Genomic DNA, 27003 nt, shown 5'->3' on the forward strand with positions numbered 1-27003 from the left:
CAATACAACACACGCTTCATTCAACGCAAACCGGTGCATTTAACGACAGAATCAATGATCCACTGCATCTGTTTCCCTCCGTGGAAAGAGGAGGAAAAAAACATCTGGATACAATACATCCTCTGTATTTACAACACGTCACATCACAGTCCAGCGAGGTTCACGTGCAGACAATGAGAAATATGGAGATGTGTGTGTTTCACGGCAGTTACTCACAAACACGCTCTGGCAACCAAAACCTGTTTTCAAGACTAGTAGGCAAATTCAACTGACATTGTATTCAGATTCACTTGTTAGTAGCTACTGTACGATGACACTGCTGCTCAGACTGGGAGCATTTTAACACTGACACTCATCTTTTTAATTGAATTACAATAAAGCTGAAGCCCATTCAACTTGCAGGGGACCAAGACAAATTGTGTGTTTTTTGGGGCTGCTCTTACAGACTATCCCGATGTCACCCTGTGTGCTGCACACACTGGATACACACACACACACACACACACAGCTGCACTCATGAACTGTGGACGCTTTTATGAGCATGATGCCGAGTGCTGATAAAAGAAATACAGCTGCAAAAGATTTCATAAGCGAGAGTCCTGTTTATTCTCTACATTAACAAATAAAGCGACTGGAGCACTTCAGAGTTGTTGTTTTTTCAAGTTTCTGTCCGTCATCCCTGATGCTTATTTTCTATATATTCCTGGTTTTATGAGATATGGAAGTATATTTATGAGGTCTTATAAGTTTTAACACAGTGGAGATTACAGCACGTGGATTTAATGTGTGTGCGTGTGAGTGTGTGTGTGAGTGGGGGGTGGTTGATCATGGATAGTGTCAGGGGAGGATGATGTACACGTTGCACATAGCTGAACATATGGGTTTTGAATGTAAGTGTCTTATATTTTGTCTTTTGTATGGTGTGTGTAAACGCACACTATTTTTGTTTTTGTTGTTTTAGCTCAGCTTTTCATCATGATGTTATGGTACCATCATATAAATTTGTTGAATTATAAATTTGTGAAAAGCATCATATCAAATAAAGAAAATTATATTTAAAAAATATATATATTTAGTCTGATACCGCACATAGAAATGCAGAAATCTAGAGAGTTAGAGCATGTATTATTTTTAGTTTTATTTACAAATTTAAACTTAATAACTCAACTTTATTTATTTATATATTTTTTTTAACCTGAGTAGTTGTGCTATCATTAAGGTCTGATAATGCCTCTCTGAACACTGGTTTGTCCTTCAAGTGTTTTTGTCATCATCCATATTGTTAAATGTGCATCATATATATATAAGCCCAGGGACAACAGATGGAAATGAGCACTGTGCTATAGCCATACCATCGACTGTATATAAAGATGGACGACGCAACATAAAATATCCCAGATACAAACACTGCCATCGCCCTCATTTGGAGCCAGAGTCTGCAAAGTAGCAAGGTCTCAGCTATCAATTATGACTTTAACCCCCGTTTTTAAAGCATCAAATAACTTACTGGGAAAAACAAACTCTTGGACATAGGCGACGTCAGTGTGATAAGTTCTACCAAAAATGACAGGAACTATCTTTGAGAAAAAAAGCATTTAACGTATACTTTTACAGTTTGGTCCATGATACATCCACTAATAAGAAGGATGCGTTGTTTATGACCTACACTGTAGACAGCCACCAGGAGGTGGTGGAGAGGCTTTGGCTTCACTTTTGGGAGCTCTTCATGTCATCCATCTTCTTATAATTCTTTTAACTAAACCAACATACAAAACCACCTTCCAAAATTTCTCAATATGATTTTGTTTAATTATCAAATGGTCAATGTTTTATGCTTAGTTTAAATGACATAAACTTTGAATTAAATGTTAAAACAATATTTCTATTCCATGTTATTCTACTATAACCTTTAACATAGTTTCTTTTTATCTATACACCTCTGCAACAACCAATCCTGTAACAATTTTAACAATTCAAATTATGTTTTTATGTTTTGCATCTTAAAAGAATACTTGACTTGAAATCAAATCCAAAACTGTTACTAAAAATATAACAAACATTTAACAGAAACATTCCATGTCTGAAAATTACTTTCCCCTCAAAGTCAAGGAGCTTTTGTTGAAGCCGAACTGGGCTCCCTGACCTCCACTTTGGGACCGGGAGGAAAATAAAGAAGGAACAAGCTGTCTTTGTGTGTGACAAACTACCTTCTGTAAGTTACACAAACACGATAAAGTATTCATTGTTCCTCTTTTCAAAATGTGACCCAGAGCATCCAGAGATGTAACCTGGAAGATTTAAGGCTGTCGGGGGCTCAGCGGCAGCAAAACCTCAGCCAGGAAATTCACAGCGACTGAGTCCAAACTGTGTCGACGATAAAACAGTCCACATGTGTTTTATATGTAGTCACCTTTGTATTAATGGAGCTGTGGATAAACACGCACAAGCCGCTCTCGAGCACAGACTGAAGAATAAACACTGAACGCAGCTCAAAGGCCGCAGTGTGTTTCACATGAAGAACCCATGTCTGTAACGTATATCTTCATATATACAGAGGCTTTACTTGTCCTGAAGACACAGTCAGCCTCGGCTATGGGTTACCACAGGGGATACAACAAGAATCTAAATAGTTTGAATTATTTCACAATCAGGACGTCTATTTTGGTTTTGTTGTGCGTCTTCTCTTTTAACTGGTTTTATGTGGGTGGGATTTACCAGCATGTCAATGAAGGGTTGAAGGGTTGGTTTCTTCATTTTCTTCATAAAAATGAAGCAAGGACTGTATTCTGTTTTTCCAAATATTACCGTGTTGCTTATTTAATTATGAATATCTCGTGTTATAGAAACGTTTAAGTTTTAAGATCTACAAATATAATAAAAAGCATTATGAAACATTTGGAAACCAGTGTATTTTACTGTTTCGTATAAACAGGACATTATGCAAAACATCCACTGATAAACATCAAGCCGAGATGAACCATCAGTGCCATGTACAGTTGTGTTGGAGAAACGTTGTTTTTCCAAAGATCAGGACTTTTTTAGTGTAACGTCTCTCCACAACTGTCTTCATCCATTTTTCCTCTACTTCAACTATTTTCTTGTGTCTCTATCAACATTTAACTCAAGAGTAAGGTGGATTTACTGTAGCAGAAGATCAGAGGAGACCTCTGGAAATGAAAATGTAATAACGTCATTCTTGAGAAAGAGATTAAGTCATGTAAAATGAGAAAGAAAACTTTCGGACTGAGCTCACTGTTGATGTTGATATGAGAAAAAAGACACTTGAGTTCGGACCCTGAACGAGTCTTTATCATGAGCTGGGACCAGAAACCCCTGAGCTGATCCAGTACCTTGGAAAGAGTAAGTGCTCCACCATGTGGACTAAATGATTATCAGCCCACATGAGTTGTTCGAGGCTCAATGATCATTTGAAAGTTCGACAACTTTTCGTTTTGTGGTCACAGCTTGGACAAGTATGTCAGTTTCCTTCTCTTGTTTTATTGAATTTATTTCTCAGCAAATAATTTGAGGCGGACATCGTGTCGGCCTCATGTGATCAGTGAACATCTAGAGAAACACAGCTGCTTGCAACAGTCTCTGGGAAGAATTCTGGGAAGTTTCAACAAGGTCTTGGAACCTGCAGTTATTTGACTTCTAAATCTCTTTATGGAGGTGTTGCCATGTTGAATGAGGTCAAGGTCTAGCCCAGACTCTAACTACAAAAGTTGGAAGCAAACTATTGTCATCAAAAGCCAGATATGTATGAGTCGGTGCAGTGCATTCAGGCAGGTGACATTCTCAAAGGCACAGACACATGACCCACAGGCAGCAACACTGCTACTGACACTGTTGGTGGTGAACTTTACTACAACAGACACCTGACTGTGAGAATGGAGATCTTCACCTTGGAAACACAAAAGTGATTCCCTGAGTTTTGCTGTTGTGCTTAGAAAACACACAGTTGCTGAGTCAAACAGCAGAAATAGAAGAAAACTAGAGAGATGGAGCTCTTTGACATCACAGATTTATTTTTGGGGATAAATATATGTTTGATGAATCCTTCTGCAAGAGAGCTGTTTAGTCTGGGACTCTGGATCACTGCCTGCACTTTGAAGACATAAGACATTTTAAGACTCTACAGAAACCCTGTATATACAGACAGAAGAGTCTGTGCTGTAAAGTAAAGGTGTCACTTTCTAAACTACCTATACATTGCTGGTATTTCTGTGCACTTATTCCTTTTTGCTTATCAGTTGATATATTTATTTGCAGCCATCATCTGTGCATCTGCAATAAACTACAATCAGCCCTTCTGTTCACACTGAAAAACATGTTTCAACAGAAATCTACTGTTCACTATCTGGTGTTGAAGGAAAAACATAATAAACAAACTCTGGTAAAACATTTCTTTACTCGATGAACATCTTCACAACATTTTTTCTTTTAGTGAACGTAACATACCGAAAGTGAATCTTATATCACAAAACACAGAACACACAAAGAATGAGGATGAAAATAAAATGACCATTTGTCTTTTGTACATAATGTGCTATACAGTATGTATGAGCCCTCTTGGTATAAATTACATCCAAACATGGGCGCTGAAAACATTCAATACTAAAACATTAAAACAATCGTCTTTTTATGAGGACAAACAGATTTGAAACAGAAAGCAGCTCTTGTTATGTTGACATCACTTCCTAATTTGACATCCCTCTTTGAAAACCTCTGCTATTGACACCAATGACAGAGCTCAGAAAGCATCTATTAGTCTCCGCTGAAGTGTATAGAGCCCCATTGCGGACAAGCTCCAAGGGGAAAGTGTTAAAAAATCTTACACCCTTCATAAAACCAAGAATATAACTCAAACAGTATAAAACAGCTTATATTAGCATGAACCCAGAACTATTATATGTCCACTGCGTTTGAAATGGGAGGATGCTGTTAATATTCTTCAAGAATATCCCTTTAATCTCCATTTTGTAACTCAAACTGTCCAGATGCCTGAAAATTAAAACTAATGTTTAAAGAAAATTACATTAACCTCTGGAAAATAGTTTTTGTCACTTTTGACAATCATTGGCCGCTTTTTGAAGGCGTAGAGGATGAAATTTAGGTTCTAGCAGCTTAGTGGGCGACGGCCTGAAACCGTTCCCCTGACATCTGTATCTTTAAGTAAATGAACGTCTGATAAAGATTTCCAATGTCACAATTACTTCTGGTGAGCAGAAAAAGATCCAACTTTTTACCCACAGAAATAATACAAATAACAATAAGAAGCAGCAAATAATAAAGACGGCTAAACTGAGAGGAGTTCTGGACCTCCGGAGAAGAATCAGCCTCGTCTAGATTGTCACATTATAGATAACTAATGAAACAACCATGTGTGACTCAGTGATTTACACAAAACAATAACAACAATTCAATACAAAAACAACAAACAACTTCCGGATATTTTAGCTTCAAATATAAAGAAAAATCTATAAAAACAGAAACCTTTCTTGGCATTTAGAAGAAGGATTTGAAACAGATTTGTCTTGACAGAAAGCCTTTGAAAGTTTTTCCATGTGTAGACAGCAATGACATTATCACACCTGCTACAGTGACTGATCTGGCTTTTGACTTCACGTCCTTTCCATCTTCAGGGCCAGAAATAGTCAAACATAAAGGAAGCAGAGAACTGAGGTGATGTTTCAAATACATTCACTGGAGATGTAAACCAACTGTACTCACCTTGAAATGTACTTTTGTTAGTGTTGATTAGATGTTAGTAAACGCTGAACAATTAAATGACATTAATGTATGTGACTAATGCATCAAACCAAACTTTGAGTCAAGTTTAATAAGTGCAGTTAGACTTCCTATTGTCATACATATGTATATATATATATATATATGTACACCATGGCTGAGTTTCAAACCTCACCTGAAATGTGTCTGACAGCAGCACTGAAGTACTGAAAATAAAAACAGCATCAGTATTGACATATTTCAGATGATACTCAGCCATAATGTACATATGCAGAATGGGTTTCAGTCAGTATATTATTTTCAAAGAGAGGCTCAGATGAACCCTCACAAACATTCTTCATTGTGACCGTAGGTGGATCACATCTGAATCCATTATCACATGGTGAAGGGTGTAACTTCTTACCATCATTGCACCACAAACTTTTTTCAATATGAGAAAACTAACTAACAATAAAAACATTCAGCTGTTCCAGCTGAGAACGCAAAAGGACTTTAAACCACGGGGTAATTTTGGGAATCAAACCCACGCTTTAGATGACTCTCCCTGGGAACACCTACTGAGAACAGACTGGAGCTGGAGGTCCGTGGATGGTGATGGTTGGTTAATGTGTTAAAGGGGCTGGTTGCTGTGTGTCATTCCAAGTCCTGACTGAAACCTCAGCCGTCATGACCCAGTCCAGCCTTAGGAGAACTGGTATTCCTCTGAGTACAGCGTGTCCTCAGGGGTGTACTGGTTTACTTCGCCTGTGTACTGGTCATCCCCGAAAGCGTAACGGTCATCTCCAGCGTCATTTCCAGGGGCATACTGGTCATTTCCAGGGGCATACTGGTCATTTCCAGCAGCATACTGGTCGTCCACAGGGGCAAACTGGTCATCTTCGGCAGTGTATTGGTCTCCGTCTCCGCTGGCGACCTGGTTGTTGCCTCCGTGCGATTGTTCTACTGCTGGTAGGTTTTCTGTAGTGCTCTGGCCTGACTTCTTTATTCTTAGAAAAAAAACATTTAAGACATCGTTATTTTATTGTTAAGAAATGAAACATTTTAAAGGTAGCCTGTTTGAATTTGGCCCAAACCGCATATAATTGTCACCAGCAGGATGCTCCAGTGTGAAGCAGATTCCTAAACTACACTGTCCATCAGATTTCACTTGTCAGACAAAATCACGTTGTATGTGGAATACCTCACTAGATACTGATTTTGGGGGTCAAAACTAAAATTAACACATACGTAGTACAGAAATAAAGAATTTAATGTGAAGCAGTAAAGCAATTCTGTGTAATTTACTGGAATTTCTTCTCTTTAAAAGGAAAAAATAAAGTGTTATACGTACTGGTTCTTATGTTTTGAACCACTGATATGAGACTGGTACTGCTCCACCGAGTTCAGTTCAATCTTGCAGACGGTACATGGGTAGCCCTTTAGTGTTGAACCTGTAGACAGAAGAGAAGAGTAAATCTTCATAAACTCTCTACGTCTAAATCTCACCACATAATATAGAAGAATTGAGAATTATTACATAATTCATTATTTATCTTCACAGGAGAGATGACTTCTGTAAGTGGAGCGATTAAAATGGCAGTTCTCCAAATGCAGCTTGATGAATTCCTGACTCTGCGCTCTGACCTGGTGCTGTGGAGGGACCGTACGTCTCCATCAGTTTGAGCTTGGTCATCTGTTTTCGATGCTTCTTGCCCACGTAGTGCTGCTGGGCCATGAGTGGGTTGTTGAAGGAGGCCTGGCAGTTGGAGCAAAAACGGTCTGGGTTGTCGTTGTTGTTGTCATTGTTGTTGTTGCCGCCGCCCGTCGCCGCCACAGCGATCACATCATCTGCAGGTTTCTTCTTGGGCTGAGCCGTTGGTGCAGTTTGGAAGGCGACTGCTGAAGAGGCGATACAACAAAAACAATTCTAAAAAAGGTTGTTAAAGTTAAATTGTGTCGTACTTTACAAACATCAAGTTAGATACAACAAATTGAAAAACACGTAAATGATAAAGTCGTGCTGAAATAAGATACTCCGATAAAAGAAAAACTGAAATTTGTTTGCCAACTTGGCAAACCAAAAAAACAAAAGTGCTTCAATCTGGAGCACACAAATAAATAAAGTTTTTAATTTGACTATTCTCTATTTTCAGTGTAAAAGCAATGTACAAAACGGATAAAGATAATGGAGGGTAAAGGGGTTCTGAATACAATCCCACATACCTGGGGGGTGGGGACCGACCGCCTTCAGCCTCAGGTTCTTGGCGTGAATTTTGCCGTTGTAGTGAGACTCGGCCACCACAGGAGCAGAGAATGTCATGTTACATATATGACACGCCTTATAGCGATCTCCGTTGTTACAGTCCTCCTGAAAAAGTCACACGCAGGAACATTAATCCTTTATGGCCACAAAAAGTCTAAACTGTGTGTTTACATTAGATAAAGTTTAACTGTACTGAAAAAAACTTTAAAGTCAAAAGAAAACAAAAGAAAACCAGTTCAGCAAACTCACAAAGCACCGACTTAGTACAGAACCCAAACGTTTGCACACTTTTTCATGAACATTTGAATAAAGGTGCATTTTTAATGTGTCATTTCAAAAAACACAAAATTGATGATTTACCCATGTGTGCCTATATTTTTTCATTCACCGATCACTTTTCTTCATGTTAGTTTGAGGATTTTTTGGCTGTTTGGATTTGGCTTGAAAACGTCCTTACTCACACTTTCAGATGTCGTCTTTAACTTTTTTTCCGCTGGCTCCTCTCCGTTTGGGCTGGAAAGATAACGTCGCAGTCGGTTGGCATGTTTCTTGCTCTGAAAAGAGAAGCACAAACGTTTATCACAAAGTGGACGACAAACAACAGCACCGCCATCCACAGCATGAAACAATGGGTTTCAAGAAGTAGATTTTTGTGGCTGATGAGTGAGTAGGTTTTAGTTTTCTGTCCTGAACAAGATAACAAATTGTACTCATGGCTGCAGTTTAGTTTATAGAACATGCCCTAGACAAACATTTCTACATGTCCATGCTAAGCGAACTCCTTATAGAAATGTTCTATTGTTTACATGTGAAAACATTTGTGAATTTTAGTTTTTCTGCACTGTTTATTGAGTAAAACTTCAGCACTTTTAATATCACAAATAATAAAATGTCATACCAGTTTCTCAATCATTTTTAAATATCAAATGAAAACCAAAAAAAGGAAAATAAAATAAAATGGAAGTTTTGCCAAATACAGAAATCCTTTGGCATTTAAAGCATTTGTCTGCCAGTCCTTTCCTGCTGTGTGTTACAATATTATCAAACATTACCTGGATAAGCAGCAAAAATGTATAGAAGGATAACACTGGAGAATTTCGAGTCAATGTTTTCCATGAAGTTCATAAATAGTCAAATGGGCTCACTGACCTGATAATGGGTCAACTTCTGAGACTGCGAGTTGAGGACAGCGTTGCAGACTTTACACTGGGAGTCAGAAAACAGCTCACCGTTCTCCGTTATCATCCTATTTACTGCAGGTGGAGGAAGGGGAGATTTCAAATCAGGTTACATCTTCTGGGAAAATGCAAATTAAAAAAAAGAAAAAACGCTCCATGGCAACAGTTTAAACAAGAATTCATCCAAACAACTCTTTTCAGAAACAAGAACATAAGAGCATCTTATCCACTGTGCGCACATGTTAATGCCTGTGTAGACATTTGTGAGCCAAACACTCAGAAGCATATTTCAAGCGTGACTTCGAGTCTCAGCCATTGTTGGTGCCTCGTACCGTCTAAAGAATTAATATACCTTGATGCATCGCCAAAAATTATTTGTGTAGAGATATAATAGATATGACGAAGACAATCATGTTAGAAGATTAAATTTCCATCACTCAGTACTTTGTAGGACATATCATGATGTCTTTAGCTTGCTGAGTTGGTTTGTATCAGCCTTATTAAGTATAGGTCACATCTACCATGGTTTTAACAGATGTGGAATATGTTATTCATACATAGGTGTGGTACAGATTTATTCAAAGATGGCAGCTTGTTTAGGACTTCTTACTGTATTATTTTGAATAATACAAGAAATACAAAGGGCATGGACAAAACTATTGGGGCTTTTCCCCTAAGAACATCTAACTGAGGAAATCACTGCAATGGTCTTTCTACAGCTTTTAATTCTACACTTACAAACTCCACTGGTTTGGATGGGTTACTAATCCTGACTGGGTTTCAGCTGTTTTCATAGATGCTAAGTTGAATGTAGATTGCGATTCATAGCAGGTAAGAACTTCAAATTGGTCCAGTGTTTTCCTCTCATCCATCCTATGCTACTTCTTTATGAACGTGTTGGGTCATTTTCCTGTTGGAGGATCCCTCCTCAAACGGTTCTACAATATACTGTCACTTGTTATTGTGTGCGTGATTGTTGTGCTTTGACTTTGTGGAGAAATTGCTAAAGAGGAAGTGATTATATGAATGTTGTTGCCATGACGGAGATCAGCACGTGTGGCACCAGGGAATTTCTGTGTTAGTCCAATATGGTGAAATAAAAAATGATCATGGTCAATGGTCTTGTGGGACAGATTATTGGCCACAGGCAGCCAGCAGCTGTAGTTTGTCCGAGGACGTATCCAACCTAGTCAGTTTTCCTCTTGCAGCTTCGTCCAAGGAGGGTATATTAGCAACTGAGGGACAGGAACATCCAGCTAACTGGAGATGATGATGAACGACCCTCTGCTTTCTGTAGTCCATGTTTAGTGAGATGCACAGAATGATACCAAACAGCAAACAGGCACTTTTCTCCATCTAAAAAGCCTAAATGATTATCAGCTTGAGGACAACTGTAACACCAACTGAAGACAATAGTGTACTGGAAATACTACAGCCTACTTAGTTTCCACCACCTCTAAGAAGCACCAATGATTTTGTCTAGGCCATTTTAGACGATCTTTGTAGGATGCGTAAGACTTCTGCTCTTTTCACAGACATTTGTTTTGATTCAATGGGAGTAGTGGAGCATTGTGTGTGTGTGTGAGGTGATGTAGCCTTAAATCAGGGAAGGACAACATCATGGAGAGTTGATATCTGATCCGTCTAAAGCCACAGACCCTTTATGAACTTGCATGATGTTTTGTTGTGCACTTTGTGTTGTCATCACTGTCCCCATCACATTTGATGTAGTAGTAACATAAATGTGAACTAGAAACGGAGGATCCACTCGAACAAGGCTGATGACAACTGAGACGACTCAAACTACGCAGTTAAGCTCATGGGTTGACATCTAAAACTTCATAAGGAATTTAAAAAAAAAACACTAGCTACACGAGATAAAGCGTGATTCTAGTGCAACCCCCGTCTGAGCTAAAGCGTGGCATGTCTGCTGCAGCCAACCCAAACATGCCTCCCCCAGTCTCCACTGGTCCACGGCCACGGGTATTGAACACAGCCACTCGGACACTGAATCCGATGCAGACGTGCTCTCCTCGACCTTGGAGCAGCAGCGGCTACGGTTAGCTTAGCATAGATTAACAAACCCGCTGCGCGCGCTCAAGCCGCGCTGCCGGCTACAGCTAGCTCGCGGGAAATTAGCAACGCCACTGGCTTTTTTTACGCACAGACGCGTCTCGGCTTTGACCGGCTCGCCGACACCGTGTGGCGCAGCATGGAGAAAGAGGTTAGAAACAGGCCATACCCTCCGCCAGACCCGAAGGAAAGTAGGGAACGTCCCCCGTCTGCATCGCGACGGCCATAACATCTACAAACAAACCAGCGGCGGATCACTGAGCATGTGCAGCAGTTCCGAGGACTTCCTGTGTGCGTCCGCGCTGCGACACGCCCACAGGTTAGAACCCAAGAATGCGGAAGTCGTTTGGCCAAACAAGGTGATAAACTACACACCAGTATGTGAAGTACATACATACACATGTGCCACAGTGAAATGCAGCAGACCTATCTCAGTTATATTAATCCAAAAAACATCAGATAGAATAATAAAACAGTGGCAGGGAACATTTTACTCCACTACTTTCATTTTTCATACTTTAAGGACACTAGTGCAGCTGCTGAGTTATTTCTTGTCATTAGTGAGTCCTCCTCAACAAGTTCCACAATATACAGTCACTTTTTATTGTTTATGGGCAGAGCTTTTTATAAAGAGTCTTTGCGTTCATCCCACCTGGTTTATCTGCAATGAAGATTTGATATTCGATTTTCTTTTAATTGAAACTGAATGGGCTTTATCGCCTTTCACATGTGTGGTTTGGGTTAGTTTGATTTACTTAACCCATGTTATTTTCTTAATTTATCGGCTATTTCAGAGGTGTGTTAAGCAATCGACACAATCTTCAGTCCCAAGTTAAAAACTTTTCAAAGTGAACGATTTATAATTCAGCTCTGTGTTACTTCTTCTTCAAGTCCTTGTACTGTTACTGTAGTCGGATGTCCTGGTCGGTCACTGCTCCAACGCAACCTGCTTTCAGACATGCACTGTTCTCCAGATAATCCCTGGACATTCTCCGGAGGGTCTGTATGTGAGAAATGTCCAAGTGAGGAGTTCTGGACCTTCTCCGGAATTTCTCCTGTCAGTAGTAAGAACACAACAGGAGATCCTCCGAAGGATTCACCGCGAGCGAGTGGGTGTGTTGATGACATTTCTAATACATGGCAGATGCAAAAATTAAAAAACAAAACAAGAAGGATTCATATATCTCAGTATGAAAAAGCGGTGCCACACGCATAGAAAACACAGACGAAGACGTCAAGAGACCTTTTGGTGATCAAGGCCGATGCCATTGTCCATGTCAGAATCAACATTGTGTTGGGCCATGGTTTTTTGTGAAAACACACTTCGGCCTACATGTGCCATCAAAGCCTGAAGCAGCATGTCCCTCCAGGACTCAGTCTCCCAGGGCCCATCAAAAACCAGAGCAAGGAACTCAGTCTCCCAGAGGGCTTCAACTCCCCATTATATTCATAATAAATGTTTTTCTTTCACAAATGTTTTTTTATTAATGTTGCATAAGTGAATTTTGCCAACCTCTACACTGTCAAGAACTCCATATCCTTCAACTTAGCTAACTATCTATATGGTAATTTTGGTTATAGTTATTAATTTAATTGTTAATCAGAGTTCCAAATTTGTAGTTAGTACCTTTATGAGACTTGACATCAATAAATTGGCTGTCTTTTCCCTTCCTTTGAAGGGTGGTGCCCCGAGGTAACTTTAATCAATTAAAGTTATTATTTAATATTAATAATAAAATATTTATATTTTATATTTTATTTTGATAACCAAATTTATTGAATGCCGAAAGGCACACCATTTTATGGTATCACGTTTAATGCATTATGGCACAACAATTGTCACTGTCAAATATAGCAATGGAAAAGGTTGATGAGTTACATTGGAATTCATTAATTTTCTCACTACTGCTATCTTTTAACCTTTGAATGATGTTGATGTTGAACTCAGGACAGTTTAATATCTGCAAATATTGTACCCTCCTTGTCGGCTGGTTTTGACATGCGTGTTGTGTTCTTCTCTGTCAATATAAAAGCACACCTCTGGATTTATTGCTCATATATATTTCCCAGGAATCCTACAGCTGACCTCCTCCTTCTCTTTTATTTGAACAGGTGAAATGGCTTTGAATGGTAAAATCGCGGTAGTAACTGGAGCAGCACTGGGAATAGGAAAAGCGATAACGGAGATACTTTTACAAAACGGTGCTACGGTAAGATCTGTGTCTGCATTTTGTCCAGCCAGCCTAAACACTGTATATTTTAGCCGATCTATGCAAACAGTCGGAAAATGCAGCCATGAAAAAACATGCTCCCTGACTGAGCTCCGCCTGCACAGGTAGTCCTCCTGGATGTGAACGAAAATGCAGGGAAGAGTTTAAAGGAATCCCTCGACAAACAGCACGGACGAGAGAGAACCCTGTTCCTGAACTGTAACGTGGAGTCAGAGGAGCAGCTCAAAGGTAACACACACAAACACACACACACTTACAGGAAAGAGGTCTCATCTATCATTGTTACCATGGTAATGATTAATCAGTTACTTAATTGAGATAGAGACGTCGGACACCTAAGGACAGCAGAGAAAATAAAGATAGGACACATTGATAATAATAATGAAAATAATGATCAACTTATATAGCACCTTTCAAAACACAGTTACAATGTGCTCCACATGTTAAAAATGAAAAAATGAAGTCAAACAAGAGGAAACTGTTAAAAAGCAAACAATAAGAAACTATTAATGGCAATTTTGAAGATCAACCGGCAATAGAGCACCGCTACAGAAGAAAAATATTACAAATGAGAAAAGAGTAAAAACAAGATCTAGTAAAACATTATAAGATGATTTAAATAGATGGTAAGATCAGAACTAGGAGAAAGCACACCTATAAAAATAAGTCTTTAAAGGTTCAGTGTGTAAGATTTAGGTAATAGGGATTTAATGGCAGAAATTCAATATGAAATAATCCTAGTGATGTTTTCACTAGTGTGTAATCATCTAAATTGTACAAATTGTTGTTTTCTTTACCCTAGAATGAGCCCTTTATATTTAAATTATATTTTCATCGGGAGTGGGTCCTCTCTACAGAGGCCACCATATGTTTTACAGTAGCTCAGACTGGACAAACTAAACACCTTTTGGGTTTTTACGACAACTGAAGGCTACCACAGGTTCTCTTTCGTGTTTGGAAGAGGAGGGTGAGGTGAGGGGTATTCAGCTGCAACATGCAACGTCACCACTAGATGTCACAATATTCTGCGCCAAATTTCACTCACTCATAGATATCAGTCCCCAGAATGTGCCAGGTTTTTTTTCATCAAGATCCATGAGAAATGGTAAAAATGTCCAAAAAAAGCCCTTTTGTCCAGATCTGTGCTAAAATGCAATGGGTTCTTTCTTGGCCCTCCCACCTAGTTTTGTGTAAATTTGTTAACAAAACAAACAAAGAGACATCAGTGAAAACATAACTTCCTCAGTGGAGATAGTGAGGTTTAACCATCAACTTTATTTTTCTGCTGTCAAGCTGCATTTCAGAAAACTGTGCAAACCTTTGGAGGAGTGGACATCCTGTGCAACAACGCTGGCATCTTTGATGAGGGCGCATGGGAGAAAAGTGTTTCCATAAACCTCGTAAGAATTTACAATCTGATGTCATCCTTCAGATTATTATTTATAAAATCTTCAATCAGGCAAAACTCCTAATTTCTGCTGTGTAATTACTATCACTTGTTTGATGAGGACAGAAGGAGAAATATGTTTTGTTGTGTTTTCTGTTGTAAAACTCAACAACAAAGTGATCATCTGGTGTAGGTGGGTGTTATCAGGGGGACTTACCTGGCTTTGGAGCTCATGAACAAGTTGACTGGAGGTCGTGGAGGAGTCATCGTCAACATTGCATCCATTGCAGGTATGGCCCAAGATGCATTGTGTTAGCTTTTTCTTTTTCTTTCTATGTTCTCAAGTCTACAGACAGAAAAGTAAAGAAACTAGAATTACCACGCTGTGGTTGTATGCCTCCGCCATCCAGTGCAGATTCAGTCTAGATACTAAGTTTTCTTCTTCAGACTCATATGAGGTCACAGTGACTTTTGACGTTTGACCAACAATATCTAATCAGTTAATCTGTAAGTCTAAGTAAACATTTAGGCCAAATTTAAATTGATTCTCTCCTGATTTCACTCTCACGAGGCAAATAAGGTTTTTGAACTCTGACCACCCTAAGTCTAATAAGTTTCTCCTTGAGCTGCAGTGAATGTTTATGCTAAATGTAATGTGTAAGATCGCAGTGACCTCTGATCTTCAACTGCTAAAGCACAATCAGTTCATCTTTGACTCCGGGTGAATCTGTACCGAATTTGAAGAAATTTCCTCAAGGTGTTCCAGAGATGTTGGGTTCAAGACGCCAAAAATGTGTTTTGTTAGGTCACTGTGACCTTGACCTTTGACCTCCAGGCACCAAAATCTGATCAGCTCTTTTTTGAGTCCAAGTGAATGTTTGTGCTAAATATAAAAGGATTCCTATTTCGGAGATATCACGCTGACCACGCATAATGAACAAAGCTGTTTGGTGCTGGTTCACCACTGCTAAACAATATTTCAGGGATTAAAAGGAAAATTGGGGAGCAGGAAATGATTTTGTTCATCCCTATTATTGTCAGGATTTTGAAAGTTTCTGGGAAAATATCCTCCCTGCTGATGACTGATATAAACGATAACTTACAGGTCTTGGTCCATTCGCGTGCTGTCCTGTCTACACGGCCACCAAGTACGGAGTGGTTGGCTTCACTCAAGCCATGGCGGTAAAGAAGGACTTCTTCTGATAACGAAAAATACACTATCTTTACTTTCATTTTACTTTGTTGCTTGTATTTTACCCTGTGCCCCTGAGCAGCTGATGACTAACTGTGTGTATGTATGTGTGTTTTTACCAGGCTGCTTCTACTGCCTCTGGCTACGGCATACGTTTCAACGCCCTTTGCCCAAGCTTGGTCCAAACCGATCTCTCCACTCACATGTTAGACAGATTAGGACAATTCTCCCATCTGGCTGATACAATTACAAAATATGCAGACAAAGGGGTGTTAAAGTAAGTGTTTTTATGGAAGATAAGTGTTATGGGCAGAATTTTTTACAGTCAGTAATTATCTCTCTATATAGTAGTTTTTATTGTTCCTGGCAGAGTCCGCCTCTCTTGATTCAAATTAAGCACTTGGGATTCTCTGTACCTTTTATTTCAGTGTGTCTGAGGTAGCTGAGTGTTTTCTGGAGCTGGTGATGGATGCGACGAAGAATGGAGAGGCCCTCGTGGTGACACCCAATTTCAAGAAATACAGGACATTCCCCCCATTAACCCAGTAGGTCATGGCAACGTCAAACATCATACCTGTGTCACAGACTCATTGACACCTTTTAAATCACTTCTTAAAACACCTCTTCATATCTTATGTCTTTTATGAATCCTAGTTCACTATTTTATTACCAACACACCTGTCTGTTTTATTTTGAATGAAGGATTTTATTATTTTTGTTATTATCTGCTCTTTGTAATTGTGTTATTAAAATGTCTGTATGAATAAAGATAATACTCATTATAACCCTACTGTGCTCATATTTATAAATGTATTCATTTATTACCTGATATTAAACCAACCTTGCCTAATAATCTAAAGCAGCTCTAGAATAGGAGCGCAAAAAGCTCATCTCCTCCAGGAGGTTCAAACGGCTAATAAGAAAGCCCTGCAAATTTAACAGAAAGAGAGAAGGTTTAACTTGTGTGGAAAACCAGCTCTACAGCTGTTCACAAGTTCATTCAGAATCTACCTTTCAGTGTCACAGATTACTACACAGAGCTCCGTCAAGCACTAGTAGAGGAATTCTCTTCTACTGTTGTTTTTCACTTCGAAGGCTATAGTAGGTGCAACTGAGCCTGTCAACACAAACACCAAGGTGTCAAATACACACAACTGCCCAAAGGGGGGTGACAAAAGGCAGTGTAGCGACACTGAGCGTAACCGCCATGTCCGCCAACTTCCCAGAGATAGGCATTCCCACAGTAGAAGCTGGAGGAAGCCATACTCTGAAATTCTGGCCCAGACATATTACCAGTCACTAGACTGCTCAGAGGATGACTGCAGCATCTCTGAGTACAGTTCAGATCATGGTTATAACCCTGCAGACAGCGACAGCGCCTCCGAAGTCCTCTTTGACTCTGGCTTCCCAGAGCGTCACAGCCCTGAGCCACGACACGATCCTTTATCCAGAGCTTGCTCCTCACGGCCATAACCAACACAGTTAACCCTGATGTACTGACAGTAGGCATTAAGTTTCTTGCAGTTAATAGGCAAACTGTTTTGTAAGCAACAGCAGCAGACTCCAAAAAACTAAATTCTGTTTGGACTTAGACACCACTGTCAACATTTGTGGACCAACGTTTGGACCAACTACTTACCGCTAATAATCTAGTAATAATAATATAGTCCGTGAAATTTTTAAGTCTGTCAGATCAGACTAAGTACTACATTGAGTAGGATCAAATGAGTGAACACAGAACTCTTGGACAGTCACAAATTCCCTTATCATTGCCACTCTCTTGGCATCTTACCAATTATGTCTAACTTCCCTTTTTCTTACTAACCCAGTGAAAAACAAGGAAATCTGGTTATTCACTGGGTTAGGGAGAAAAGGGAAGTAAGACATGGCGTGTACTGTCATTGTAATCTGAACCATTTACCTAAATAGATTATCTTGCTTAGCCAACGTAGATAGTAGAGACAAACGCCCAAACCAAATGAACTGAAAAATTGACTTTTCCAGCTTTGGACTACACACTGTAGCAGATGTATTTATGATGAATTGACAAACATGTTTTCCAGGTTGTCATTTATCCTCTGCTCACAGTTGCTATCAGCACAGAGGGAAAAAGCTCACAGTTTAAACTTGAACAATATATTACATTAATCAACAATATATTTACTTCCCCATTGGTTGAATTCTTTATTATAATGGATTCATTTCTTTATTGTGCACATTTGAGAACCAAGTAGTTTGTCCCTGTCAAGAGCTACTGCAGGAATGTAGGGAAAGTTATGTATGACTTTCCTCCTTTCCCTTCTTCATCTGTTGGGAGGACCAGCAGAGCCTGACCATTCTTTGTCTCATCTGTCACCAGCTCGAGGAGAGCCTCAGCAACCTCAGACACTCTGAAACAAAAAGGTACAGGGACATCAGTGAATATCCGTGTTCGTGTTATCATACATGAGCATGATAATCTACTTGGAGTATCAAAAGCTAAATCTAAATGATGAATGTAATTTTTTTTAGAGGTTTATTGTTAGCTATTAGATTAAACATTTAACATTTAGATTTAAAATGTAATATTTACATCTAACATTTAGATTTAGATTCAATATTAAAATAAAAATTGTATGTACAAATTTTAATTTGGTTTCAACATTTGGGTTTGTCATTTGACATTAAGGTTTCTCATTTAACATTTACATTTAATATTGAAGTTTACATTTAGCATTTCCATACTTTTAGAATTCAATTTAATATTTACTTTTAGTACTTTTATATTCAATTTATTAATTAGATTTAGAATTTATATTTAGATGAAGACTCAAGGTTTAAATTTAGATTTAACATTTAGATTTAAATTCCACATTTAGATTTACATTCAACATTTGGATTCAGATTCAACATTTAGGTTTGACATTTGATATTTAGCTTCAACATTTAATATGTATATTTAACATTGACATTATATATGTTAAATATGACGAAGTTCACAAATATTGTAAATCTGGTTTAAAAAAATGTGACTTTCAAAAATACACCCCACTTTTAAAAAACATTTTGGAGCTAGATATGGTGAAATGTTATTTTCAGCATTAGCCGCTTTACAATCACCATACTAACTCGCATAATAGGAAAAACGTTGGAAATAATTTCATAGGCATAGACTAAGTATCAACTTGCGCAAAAGTACAAAAGCAAAGACTCACTTTAAAACCCCCAAACGTTCAACTAATTGTTGGGTTTCAAGGCAGAGTTCGGAGAATCTTCCCAGTTGTTTTGGGATGTTGGAGAAGAGGTCGGTTTGGACGAAAGCTGGGCAAAGAACGTTGGACCGTATGCCATAGCCTAATAAGGTAGAGGCAGCCTAGACAAAGAACCACACAATTAGACTTCAGCTGTTCATGTAAGTGTAATATGAGCACCAAAGAAAACAGATTATTACATTATTTTTTTATTTTTCTTTGTTCACACATTCATACAAAGTTCTTAAAGCTGCATTTATTGATTCTTTATTGTTTGTTGGGGACAGAAGACCATACCAAACCAGGGTTAGGGTTAGGGTTAAACCATTGAGTTTCACATTCAGCAGTCTCATGGTGACGTTACCATATTCTCTCCCTATTGTATAATATTCGTTACACTTTTAGCGCTGCTTTTGTTCTACACTAGCTTCTGTGAAAAGCATCTTCTCATTTGTTGATAATGTTTCACTTTCATCTTCAGCTAGTCACTACATTACTTAGTAACTGTGAATTTAAAAAATGTGCCAATATTTATCAAGTGCATGAAACTGTGACAGTGTAAATAGTTTTCTTCCTCTTCTTTCACTCCATCATAAAATAAATTCTTATAATTGTATTTGTTTTGAAGCAAATGTTACATGAACCTACAAAACTCTATTTGAAATAAATGAATAATTATAATAAACAGAAAGTCTTTCTTACCGCTATGGCTCGAGTGAAGCCGACCACTCCATGCTTGACAGCTGTATAGACCGGACAGCTCGGAAGGGGGCCAATTCCTGTAGGATATGAATCTTATCAGTTCATATTAAGGTTAAAAATGTTCAGCTGATAAATCACGAGTTATGAGGCTGCACAGAATTGCTGTCCATATTTTTTCTTATGTCTATGAAAATTAATTAAACAATGATTTGGGGTGCTTTTTAAGATTTTAAGATATGTTATATTATCTTATCTTATTCCTGAAAAGCTTTAATCCTGTTTTAGCGCGTTGTAAGTGTGTTTTTAAAAAGAAATAGCTTATTCTTCTAATTCTGACATGAAATGTCTGAAGACGCGGACCTTACCTGCCATAGATGCTGTGTTGACGATTACCCCTCCCCGACCTCCTGTCAACTTGTTCATGTGCTCCAGACCCAGGTAAGTCCCCCGGATGATGCCCATCTGCAACACAGAGCACAAGTTTTATTTTGGTGTCCACTGTAACAGCGGATATCTTTTATTCTGTCCAGATGTTGTGAAACTAAACAGAGGAAGCACAAGTTAGGTTTGCACGTTTGCTGCAGTACAGATGTAGACAGAGACTTTGGAAAAACATTGTAGGTTGTGGTGTCATTTCCCCTGTGGGAGTGGTGCATTCCAGTACACCAAAGTAAATAAACCATAATAACAACCAGTGTGTATGTTGCTGTTTCTGCCTCTTACAAGGTTTATGGAGACCATTTTCTCCCAAGAGCCCTCATTGAGGATACCGGCATTGTTGCACAGGATGTCTATCCCTCCGAAGGTTTCTGCAGCTTTCTTCAGGCCAGCTTGAGAGCAGGAAAAAAAACAGTGAGAAGTTATCTTTCAATTTCACAACCAAGTTGAGCTCCTCCTCTTATACAGCCTCTTTACATAGTAAGTGACACCGTTCACTGTAAAGCTGAAACTAATTTGTTGATATATAAAAATCATTAATTATGATTAATTATATTAATTAATTTTGAATTCTCACTTTAAGTAATTTTTTATGTCAAAAAGATTTGGACTGCTTCTAGCTTTTCACGCTTGGATATATTCTTGTTTTCACACTTTTCCTGATAGTAAAACAAATTTTATATTTTGAACAATATGTCGGACAAAAGAAGAATTATCCTGATGAAAATGCTTACTGTTCTAAAACAACAGGAAAATAATCAGTGGGTGTATTTATAATAAGAACATAATTAAGGATATTTGGTGGCTGCAGCCCTTATTCACTAAAACAAATTGCTCAACAGCTATTGTTCATGTAACTTTAAACCTCAAGCTAACATGCATTGTAGTTGTTCTCAAACTGGAATCAAACACCCCCCCTTACAGACGCAGCACAAAACGGTCCCACGTTCGTGAGAAAAACATCTGTTGACTGGAATCTTTGGTCACAAAAGAAAACACAAATTGTGGGTGGGATGATTCACCTCATGTGTTTCTAGGCATGTATTTCATTCAGTAAGTCCAGCTGCTTTCAGGACCACAATTTTTGAAAAATCCTAAACTGTGTGTGTGTGTGTGTGTGTGTGTGTGTGTGTGTGTGTGTGTGTGTGTGTGTGTGTGTGTGTGTGTGTGTGTGTGTGTGTGTGTTACCTTTAATATCCTCCTCTGATTCCACGTCGCACTTCAGGAAGAAAACTTTCTCTTTTCCATACTGTTTAATGAGGGTTTCCATTAAACCCTTTGCTGCTGTTTCATTCACGTCCAGGAGAGCTACCTGCAGGTGAGGGGGAGTCAGTTTACAAGCTCCACTTATCTAAAGCGGCGGTTTTCTTATCCAGACACAGCAAACAAATAAATGCAAGTTTCTGTTAAAAATATGTTTTGATTCATCTTCATGATCATTCTGGAGGCTGTGGTTTATGGTGCTGTTGAATTGTACTGTGTTGTATTGACAGGTCATAGACAGGTAAAGACATTAAAATGTTCAAAAGACCCAAAACAACGACCAACCAGCAGCCCCCCCCCCCCTCATAAAACATTGTATCTCAGTCTGCAGAGTAATTGGGGCAATTCACATGGCAATAAGTAACTACATGGTTTTTTTTTTAACAAATAATTAAAAAGAGGTACTCAATTAATTCAGTATTCATATAATTGAGGGACTGACATGAGTGGATATTTAACAAAATGTGTAAAATTGGAGGAAAGTCCTTTTAAGAAGTTGAGTTCCTCAGTCACAAAAAAAACGACCAAACCGTATCGATATCACCATCTTCAAGTATCAGCCTGTTACACACGGAACTAAAAACTTTGCACCTGAGCTTGTTGAGGGACTAAGATACCATGTTGCATCCTGGTCAGAGAAGCAGCAATCCAGCTGTTACTGGTTCAGCGTAGAGCCACCTCCCCTTTCCATCATGAAGCCAGAGGCCACAGGCATTAGTCATTAACGTCGTAACTGTCGTGTATAGGCATGTTCTCCCAAGGAAGCATCTGGGACATGCACGAGACAGGTACTGGTGCGACACACAGACCCAACAGGTTAATTGCTATTTGTGGGTTATAAGTTGGGCCACTGCCTTCTCTAGAGCCAGGAATCTTTCATGTGCAGTTTTAGCCACAGCTGGGGGACAGTCTTCTTCCATATTTTATCTTCCATATAGGCTCAATTTAATCGCTTAATTCTCAAAAAGGAAGTGTAACAGTTTGCAAAGTGAATGCAACTATCAGGATGGACGCAAGAAGAACATTTTTAGCCCCGTCTCTCCATCAGTGGTTTCCATGTTGGAGAAAATTGTGTAACCATGCTCCTTTCCCAACACTGTTTGTTGGTCACACAGTAACAGAGATATGTCCTCAAGCCACCCTGACGCATGTCCTCATTCTGTGAGTTATCAGAAAAGTGAATCAGTTATGTATCTGAACACTGTTGCCACAGCATGCCCACCAGCTGAAACACCACTAAATATTTAAACACATGGTGGCTGAGGGTAAATATTTCTGTACAGGATTTGGTCTCTATTACATTACAGATCATGCAGCAAACCAACAGTTTAGATTAGAAATTCTCTTTAGAAATTGACAAAACTTTACCTTGGCACCATTTTGCAGAAGAATCTCTGCTATTGCTTTTCCTATTCCCATCACTGCCCCGGTCACCACCGCGTTTTTACCATTAAGAGCCATTTCAGCTGTTGGGTACTGACAGAGAAGGACGTCAGCTGTAGGATCCCTGCAGGAAAGTGGTGAAGTCAGACGAGCCAGTGTGCCTTTAAACTCACTCTGAGTCCACCCATCTGGAGGGGGAGTGTGTGACGTATCTGAACAAGCTGCCAAGGAGGGATCAAGAAAGGCCATCAAATCAATTGCTCAATATTCTGTGGTGCAGCATATGTGAAACAGCTTCGCATGGCAAGTTGCACTTCAGGAAAAAAGTAATGAGAAAATGTTTTTCATAAAGACAGAATGAGGTGTGAGGTCAAAGTTCACTGCAACAAATGGAAAGGTTAGGAAAACTCAAACTTTCAAGGCAACTTACTGCAGAGTCTTCTGGGCGCTGCACCTGCACAGATCTTAATGACATTTGGTGTGCTGATTTGGTCACATGTGTGTGTGTGTGTGTGTGTGTGTGTGTGTGTGTGTGTGTGTGTGTGTGTGTGTGTGTGTGTGTGTGTGTGTGTGTGTGTGTGTGTGTAAAAAAGCTAATATGCAAAGTAGTATATTAATATATACTGTACACTTCAGATTTATATTTATTATATATTCTCTATATGTAATATAGAGGATATATACTAGTTTATACAAAACTATACCTATTTAATATAAAAAAGAATGTTATACCATGATATATAATTTAATATCCGAAATACAATAATATCTATTTATTAGTGATGCTGTACTATGACCATTTCTATAGATGTTGTAACTGAGTACAAGGTACCCTGTGTGGATCAGGCTGTACCTTCCTATGTGTACAATTTGTTCCCAACCCAGGACGTCCCAGATCTGAAGGGTTACGAGATGAGAATTAATAAAAAGCATCAAACCTGTTTTGCCAAACACACTGACTTATCTGATTTCTGTTGTTCTCCAGCCCCTGCAGCACTTTATGTCCGTACATGTAAAGAATAATTCTCGCTGTTTGGTGGGAAGATGCACCTTGCCTGAAGGGGTCTGATAAAGCATAGTTGACAAGACTGTACACGCTGCTGTAACTTTCGTGCTTACCTGGTAAACATCTGCGTGAGAAAAGAGGAGCGATAGTTCGATCACAACCACATAAAACCTGCACAAGTGTTGCAACAGAGGAAGCCACGTAGTCGATTTATGAGGTTGATGCATGTGGTCTTCACCATGTTGAACATACAAATACAAACTCTTCTTTTGTTTTTAACAAGAAAACTCATGCAGATTGATCGCAGGCCCTCAGGGCTGACTGCTGCTTTATCATATTGATTTCTGATTCTAATAAAAATTGATTTGGAAGTTTTGATTTGCTCTGCGTGTCCATTTTACAACGACTATCCTCCACTTCAAGACAGTGCAAGCTTTATGACGGAGAAAACGTTGTGGTGGCCTTCATCAGTGCACAGAGAGTTTTCCATATATGCCACACAGACGTTTGTGGGCTTAATGAATGAACAAAGGAATGGATTTTATTTATTTAAGCTGTACTTAGAGAGTCGTCTCTAACACACACATTTAAAAAGGCAATGTTGTCGAGACCAAGGCTTGCTGGTGTCTCCATATACTTGTAGGAATACGTGTGGAGTAGAGTAGAGTATCTTTGTTTTCACTCATCACACATAGTATACACACAGTCAACATTCTATGTAAACGAGAAACAGATAAGTTGATCATGAAGGATGGATTACGTCATCGATTGAGCAAGTGACACTCTGGTGATGAGTTCACTCAGCTTGTCTTCTGGGAAGCTCAAGTGCTTGCACGATGACTTGGGAAACCTTGTAATGTAAAGAACTACTGATCTACTGAGGAGCAGATTTATCTGGCCCAGAATGGCTAGAGATATAGTCTAGACTTGTCTTTTGGAACATCTCCAGAGCCGCTGGCAATACGTGGTGAGGCTGAAGGAAGATTTGCAGAGAGCCTCCCAGCTGACACCAGACGCCACTGGTGAGACTCACCAAAGAAACAAGAGAGCATATGACAGAAGAGTTGGTTTCCAGTCCCTGAAATTGGTGACAGAGAACTGCTCATGTGACTGCTTGATGGAAAAAAGTAGGCACTGTGAAAAGGGACATAGCACTCCTCGTCTTCTCTAGAAAGAAATGTCCAGACAGTGTGTACAGACAGTACAAAGAAATCCAAAAAGTCACTCTGATCTCTCTCGCGTAATGTCATTTGGCATGTTGCATCTGATCCAGGACTGACCAATCACAGCCAAGTTGATCAGAATCAGAACCGTACTTATTCCCAAGTAGGTTATGAACATACAAGGAATTTGTTAAAGTGATTAGTGAATAAAAAAACACATTTAGTAGAAAATCGGGGAAGATAAAGCAAATTAAGAAGCGAGTAATGAGAAAGATGAGGTGCAAGAGCAATGTGGTGAAAAAGCCGTATAATAAAAATGTATGAAAATAAATGTAAAAATGTTTAAAGATTTGTGCATCATAAAATGTGCGTGCAATATAATAGAGGTTTTGCAGACGACGGGCAAAGTTTGAAGGATCGAGTGGGTTCATGTGACTGTAATGCATATTGTCCATGAGGGGTCAGTGTTGACAAGATCAACTGCAGAGGGACAGAAACTGTTCTCATGGTGTGAGCTCCATGGCCCCACAGGCTTCTGGCAAATGGGCGTGTCTCAAACAGGTTGGGTCTGGCAGGATGGGAGGCGTCGACTAAAAAATATGCAGAGAAAAAGAACCCTGTCACCTCAATATTCATCTGTATTCTGTTATTCTGCGTGTAAGATTTAAGTGAAAGGGATCTATTGGCAGAAATTAAATATAAAGTAATCCTTGTGAGGTTTTCACGACTGTGTATTAATCATCTACATTGTACGAGTTTGTTTTCTTTACCCTAGAATGCGCCCCTTCTATTTAAATATACCCAGACTGGACAAACTAAACACCTTTTGAGTTTTTATGACAACTGAAGGCTACCACAGGTTCTCCTTCGTGTTTGGACGGAGAGAGTGAGGTGAGGGGTATTCAGCTGCAACAGGCAACTTCACCACTAGATGTCACTAGATTCTACACACTGAACATAGAACTCGTACCCTGATGTTGCACATAGTCAGAAAATGATCAGGGTTGGCTTGTTTGCTTAAAGCGTTATAACATCCAATATCAGTTTCTCTTTATTATTTACTCTCTTTACCATTACCTTCCACAAAATTTAATATAGTAAAGAGTATTGATGATGTTGTATCCCTGAAGTCCACACAAACACTGACAACTTTAAAAATACCATTGAAAAAATATTAATATATTAAGAGAAGGAAAGGTAAGCAAAAGAAAAAGTGTCAACAAGATTAGGGTAGAATAGAAACTGAAAACCGGAGCAAAATTATCAAAAGATTTTAATAGTAACTTTGAAATGATATGTTGAAAGTTCCAAAGCAGTCATAAATAAAAGTAATATTAGTTTGAGAATCATCAGCTTTTGTTTTAGTGAGTTTTTGAAAATCAAACTATTATATGGAAACACGGGGTTCCTGTGGATGGAGGTGTGTAATAAACTTTATTGCCCGAGTTCTGGACAGGAAGTAAATAATGATCACTGTGCTCATGTGGACTGGGAGCTTACATGTGCATGACACGTTGAAATTACCTCACTAACTAAATGTGGGAAATAATTATTTCCGTACAGTTGCATTCACCACAAGTGGATGAGAACAAATAACATCCAGTTCTTATATGGCTGTGCAGTATATAGAGCTGCCACTAGATGGAGCAAAATGTTGCCACATGGTAACTTATTGCCTGTTGGACTTGTCTGTTACGTCATAGTTTCTCAGATAGAGCATGTTTAAACAGTTTCTATATACAGTCATGGTTTAAACCTATAGAC

The 27003-nt window shown here is 39.0% G+C and overlaps 3 protein-coding genes across 4 annotated transcripts; 1 reads left to right on the forward strand and 2 right to left on the reverse strand.

Moving 5' to 3' along the window:
* Nucleotides 1-4392: 4392 nt before the first annotated feature.
* znf346 (zinc finger protein 346) lies at nucleotides 4393-11547 on the reverse strand. 2 transcript variants are annotated; one of them, XM_035179337.2, is made up of 7 exons: nucleotides 11414-11547; nucleotides 9143-9246; nucleotides 8455-8547; nucleotides 7954-8098; nucleotides 7375-7626; nucleotides 7082-7181; nucleotides 4393-6737 (listed from the first exon to the last, which is right to left on the reverse strand). In XM_035179337.2, exons 1-7 carry the CDS (start codon nucleotides 11469-11471, stop codon nucleotides 6434-6436), a joined length of 1056 nt encoding a protein of 351 aa, XP_035035228.1. In that variant the 5' UTR covers nucleotides 11472-11547; the 3' UTR covers nucleotides 4393-6433. The 2 variants fall into 2 exon arrangements, with proteins under 2 accessions (XP_035035228.1, XP_035035226.1); XM_035179335.2 differs by having other exon boundaries at nucleotides 7375-7629.
* Nucleotides 10880-16750, forward strand: LOC118122562 (15-hydroxyprostaglandin dehydrogenase [NAD(+)]-like). The gene is made up of 8 exons (XM_035179338.2): nucleotides 10880-11603; nucleotides 13357-13454; nucleotides 13580-13703; nucleotides 14769-14875; nucleotides 15056-15152; nucleotides 15968-16044; nucleotides 16177-16331; nucleotides 16483-16750. The coding sequence occupies exons 2-8, from the start codon at nucleotides 13362-13364 to the stop codon at nucleotides 16601-16603; spliced, it is 774 nt and encodes a 257-aa protein (XP_035035229.1). The 5' UTR covers nucleotides 10880-11603; nucleotides 13357-13361; the 3' UTR covers nucleotides 16604-16750.
* A 1475-nt stretch (nucleotides 16751-18225) lies between these two features.
* Nucleotides 18226-23221, reverse strand: LOC118122067 (15-hydroxyprostaglandin dehydrogenase [NAD(+)]). Its single transcript, XM_035178512.2, has 7 exons — nucleotides 23056-23221; nucleotides 21613-21736; nucleotides 20710-20816; nucleotides 20352-20448; nucleotides 19987-20063; nucleotides 19249-19406; nucleotides 18226-18444 (listed from the first exon to the last, which is right to left on the reverse strand). Exons 1-7 carry the CDS (start codon nucleotides 23146-23148, stop codon nucleotides 18306-18308), a joined length of 795 nt encoding a protein of 264 aa, XP_035034403.1. The 5' UTR covers nucleotides 23149-23221; the 3' UTR covers nucleotides 18226-18305.
* Between the last annotated feature and the right edge of the window lie 3782 nt (nucleotides 23222-27003).

Source organism: Hippoglossus stenolepis, chromosome 15, assembly GCF_022539355.2.
Source record: "Hippoglossus stenolepis isolate QCI-W04-F060 chromosome 15, HSTE1.2, whole genome shotgun sequence".
Lineage (NCBI taxonomy): Eukaryota > Metazoa > Chordata > Actinopteri > Pleuronectiformes > Pleuronectidae > Hippoglossus > Hippoglossus stenolepis.